This window comes from Carya illinoinensis, chromosome 10 (genome assembly GCF_018687715.1).
Source record: "Carya illinoinensis cultivar Pawnee chromosome 10, C.illinoinensisPawnee_v1, whole genome shotgun sequence".
NCBI classification, from domain to species: domain Eukaryota; kingdom Viridiplantae; phylum Streptophyta; class Magnoliopsida; order Fagales; family Juglandaceae; genus Carya; species Carya illinoinensis.
Genome location: NC_056761.1, coordinates 19,146,104 through 19,150,915, shown reverse-complemented (window position 1 = coordinate 19,150,915; position 4,812 = coordinate 19,146,104). Strand labels below are relative to the sequence as shown.

The 4,812-nt window shown below is 38.6% G+C and overlaps 1 protein-coding gene across 1 annotated transcript; it reads left to right on the top strand.

Annotated features, from left to right (window-relative positions):
- Positions 1-1,654: 1,654 nt before the first annotated feature.
- On the top strand, positions 1,655-4,578 carry LOC122279898 (MDIS1-interacting receptor like kinase 2-like). The gene is made up of 2 exons (XM_043090793.1): positions 1,655-3,997; positions 4,094-4,578. The coding sequence occupies exons 1-2, from the start codon at positions 1,816-1,818 to the stop codon at positions 4,393-4,395; spliced, it is 2,484 nt and encodes an 827-aa protein (XP_042946727.1). The 5' UTR covers positions 1,655-1,815; the 3' UTR covers positions 4,396-4,578.
- The last annotated feature ends 234 nt before the right edge of the window (positions 4,579-4,812 follow it).

Below are 4,812 nucleotides of genomic sequence, written 5' to 3'. Positions count from 1 at the left end.
TTCAAACAAAAGGATAAAGAATATGCGAGTACAAAGTCCGGAAACTACCTCCATTTTAAACATTTCAAGATGCCCTTTGCACCCTTAACCACATCCCTCTAATCTTGAATTATATTACAGTATATGATTGTCTGGACTCTGGCCTCAACCACCTCTAATTTTGAATGTTTGATAAACATCATGCGATTAATTTTCTTTGCTTTAAAACTTACAAAATGTCTAAATGTGCATAAAGAAAGAATAGCTTACTGAGTATAGAAGTAAAATATGCCTCCTCCATCTGCCAAAGCAGTGACAATAAGCAATACTAAGAGCACAAAGAAAGCACCAACTCTGAATGCCAGCAGCCAAGCAAGGTGGATCCCTTTCAAACATGGCCTCCAAGTTTCATCCTAGTGTATCAATAAATAACTAGTTTGATCATTGAACCTAACAACCAACTAGGAAATAAGACAACCCAACAATAACTAATAGAGTAGGATTAACAAACCATCTTCACAGCCCAAGATAAACACATATATTGGGTTACCAATTGACATGGTTTCTGGACAAGTCCTAGAATTTACAGGGATTCTAATAGGTAATTTGTGAATGGGTTGAACAATACTAGCTAGCTAATTAGAACATGCTTCATCTAGAGAAATAACATGTATTACAAATAAAAATATATACAGTCATAGCTAGACCACAATTATCTCCCTATATGGAAAGTGAAGTTCATATGCTCAAAACCAACAATCCAATCATCAAACCACTAGATATTCACACGCTCATGGAAATGGACAACAGAAAATAGATCAACTCTGAAGTTATCCAACAGATCAAATAGACGACAGAAAACAGAGAATAGACAACCCACTTCAATATAAAACCAAAAGACTAGAAAACAGAGAACTGAAAACCCACTTCAATATAAAACCAAAAGACCTTAGCTACTTCATCTCGCATAAGATTACAGCAATTAAGCATCATTCAGTGAAGACCCAAGTAATTGAAGATTAACGATAAAGTAGAGGGTAAGCAAAGAACAAACCTTGGGCTCTTGAGAGGGAAGAATTAAAGATAGGGTTTCGGAGAGGCTGAGATTGAAAGAGGGACGACGCCTAGGGTTTCAGAGTGACTGAGAGAGGGCTTTCGGCGTAGAGATAAGAGAGCGGGGGAGAGAGAGTGAGAAAATAAAATAAAAACGAGAGAGAAAGCCGATGAAAATGAGATCGTTTTGGGCATTTTCGCATTCACAGGCAGAGACTGAGAGCGGCGGCAGCTAGGGTTTTGAGAGAGAGAGAGAGAGAGAGAGAGAGAGAGAGAGAGAGAGAGAGAGAGAGAGAGAGAGAGAGAGAGAGAGAGAGAGAGAGAGAGAGAGAGAGAGAGAGAGAGAGAGAGAGAGAAGCCAAAAGGGGGGTATTTAGCGCCCGGAGGGGGGGGGAATTGAAACCGGGTACCGGGTTTTTAATCTGGTACCCGAATTTTAAATCCGTACCCGGACCACATAGGTCCGGGTTTTGCAATCCGGATTTCGGCCCGGATTAAATCCGGGCCGGAACCCGGAACCGGAATCCGATAAAACCGGATTCCGGACCGGGCCGGATAAAATCCGGCCCGGTTGAACAGTCCTATTTGGTTTTATCATCAAATGCTGCTTCTACTACAGAAGCTACTGCTCTTCTCAAATGGAAAAATACCCTTTCAAATAAAACCCAATCTCGCCTACATTCATGGACTTGTCTTCCTAATGCTTCTGCTAATTCAAACTGTAGTACAGACCCTTGTACTTGGTTTGGTATTTCTTGCAATCCTGCTGGAAGTGTTGTCAGAATGAACCTTACTAGCTCTGCCTTCCAAGGTACACTTCATGGATTTTCTTTTTTGTCTTTTCCAAATCTCGTGTATCTTGATCTCTCTATGAATGATTTATTTGGGAACATTCCGCGTCAAATTAGCAATCTATCTAAACTCATCTATCTTGATTTGTCCGTTAACCTATTGTCAGGAAAAATCCCACCGGAAATAGGCCACCTAAACTCTCTGGCCAAGCTTGGTCTTTCCCAAAATCGTTTAGAAGGTCACATCCCTACTTCTTTAAAAAATTTGAGAAATCTAACCTTTTTGAGTATATTTCAAAATCAACTTTCTAGCTCAATTCCTGAAGAAATAGGCCTCTTGAATTCTCTAACATATCTTCGGCTTGCCGAAAACCAACTTCAAGGTTCGATTCCCCATTCGTTTGCCAATTTGAGCAATTTACAAAAATTATATCTTCGTGATAACCGACTTTCTGGTCCAATCCCACAAGGAATCGGAGATTCCATGAACATGGCAACTTTGCAACTTTGCAAAAACCAATTTACCGGCTCCTTGCCTGAAAGTATTTGTCATGGTGGTTCACTTCAATATTTTGCAATATCCAACAATGATTTCAGAGGTCGAGTTCCGCAAAGCCTAAAAAATTGCACAAGCTTAGAGAAAGTCTTCTTGACTGGAAACCAACTCACTGGGGATATATCTCAAGTCTTTGGTTCCTATCCAAACTTGATCACCATGGATCTAAGCCACAATAACTTTTATGGCAAGATCTCAAGTAAATGGGGACAGTGTCCAAAGTTAGGGACTCTAAAAATGAATGGGAACAACATTAGCGGTAGCATACCACCCAAGATTGGAAACTGGATTCAACTACGTGTCCTTGACTTTTCTTTAAATCATATAGTTGGGGAAATTCCAAAGGAACTCGGAAAGTTGACTTCTCTACAAAAGTTGTGGTTGAATGGAAATCAACTCTCTGGTGCTGTACCTATAGAATTCGAGTCATTGACCAATCTCGAATTTCTAGACATATCCTCGAACAAATTGTGCAAGCCACTTCCACGTAATTTTGGGAACGGCTTCTCAAAATTGAACGAATTGAATTTAAGCCATAACAATTTTAGTGAAGAACTTCCCATCTCACTTATGAGCTTATTTCATCTTTCCAAACTAGATTTAAGCTATAACTCTTTAACTGGAGAGATACCGTCAGAAAGCAGCAAAATGCAAAGCTTGGAGGTGCTCAATCTCTCTCACAATCATCTTTCTGGCGTTATTCCGATTACCTTTGAAGAAATGCATGGCTTGTTGCATGTTGATGTATCCTACAATGAGTTACAAGGCCTCATTCCCAACAACGAAGCATTTTTAGTTGCTCCCTTTGAAGCCTTGCAAGGTAACAAGGGATTGTGCGGTAACATTAAAGGACTGCCCCCATGCAAACATTTATCAAAAAATGCCAACAAAGCCATGTTCGTAATCATTTTCCCTCTTTTGAGATCACTTTTGGTTTTATTTGTTTTCTTCCTAGTTCTTCTAATTTTGCGAAGAAGAAAGAAAGATCAATATCCCCAATTAGAACAAAGCAACAAGCATGAAGGAGGATCTCTTTTTGTGTCAAGCACTTTCGATGGAAGAAAAATGTATGAAGAGATCATGAGAGCAACTAAAGCATTTAATGAGATATATTGCATTGGGAAGGGAGGATATGGAAGAACATATCAAGCAAAATTGTCATCAGGTGAAATGGTAGCTGTGAAGAAACTCCACCAACTACTTGACGATGAGAAAAAATCCCAAAAGACATTCTTAAATGAGATAAAGGCATTAACAGAATTACGACATCGAAATATCATCAAACTTCATGGCTTCTGTTCGCATGCTCGACATTCATTTTTGGTTTACGAATATCTGGAAATGGGCAGCTTGGCAAGAATGTTGAAGATTGAAGAAGATGCTAAAGAATTGGACTGGAGTAAGAGATTGAATATTGTCAAAGGTGTGGCTTATGCCTTGTCTTACATGCACCATGATTGCTCACCACCAATAATTCATCGGGATATCAAAAGTAACAACATCTTGTTGGATTCTCAGTACGAGGCCCATGTTTCAGATTTTGGCACCGCTAAAATTCTAGAGCTAGATTCATCCAATTGGACTTCCCTTGCAGGCACATACGGATATATCGCACCAGGTAATATATTTCATTGTCATTTTGTTTTGAGATAATATTGAAGGTGTGCGTAAGTGTTGAATTTTGTTCTTTTTATTTTTATTTTTTTCTTGGCAGAACTTGCTTATACAATGAAGATAACTGAGAAATGTGATGTATATAGCTTTGCTGTGTTGGCATTAGAAGTGATAATGGGAAAGTATCCGGGTGATTTCATCTCCTCAGTTAAGTCATCTAATCTATCAATTGAGATGAGTATTCAACTGAAAGATGTGTTAGACCAACGACTTCCATTTCCAATGCCCCAAGTTGAGTCCGAGCTCATAAGGGTTGCGCAGATTGCTACTAAATGCTTAAATGACCTTCCAAAATCTAGGCCGACTATGCACATGATTTCTAAAGTATTAGCAGTGGCCTAAGCCCCAGACTAGTCTCCAGCTAGAGTTGTCTTTTGAATGAAGCTACATCAAGAAAGTCATGCTCAAGAAGACTTAGTAATTATATTTTGTGTGCTGGTTCATTTTTCTTTTTTTATTTCCTAGCATCTTTTTTTGGTGTTGTTTTTCCTACCAAGAAATGTAGTTTCACTCAATTTTAATATCTCAGCCCAATTTTTTTTAGTATCTTTTTAAAGTGAAATGTTGTGTACTTCCCAAGTGTTCCATCGAAAAGATAAAGAAATTAAAAAAAAAAAGTAAAAAATTAAAAAAAAAAAATAGAAAGGAAGATATCCATCCAACAGCTAGCTTGTGCTTGCTGCCAAAGCCAAAGTGGCCAAGTTTTTGGACAGAGAGAGTAGAAAGTGATTCTTTTCTTTGCTTATGTAGTGTTATGTT

Excerpts from the sequence above, each read along its gene's own strand:
- LOC122279898 (XM_043090793.1), top strand. The coding sequence starts at position 1,816 with ATGAACCTTACTAGCTCTGCCTTCCAAGGTACACTTCATGGATTTTCT. Across the intron at positions 3,998-4,093 it reads ATACGGATATATCGCACCAG|AACTTGCTTATACAATGAAG; the intron begins GTAATATATTTC and ends TTTTCTTGGCAG.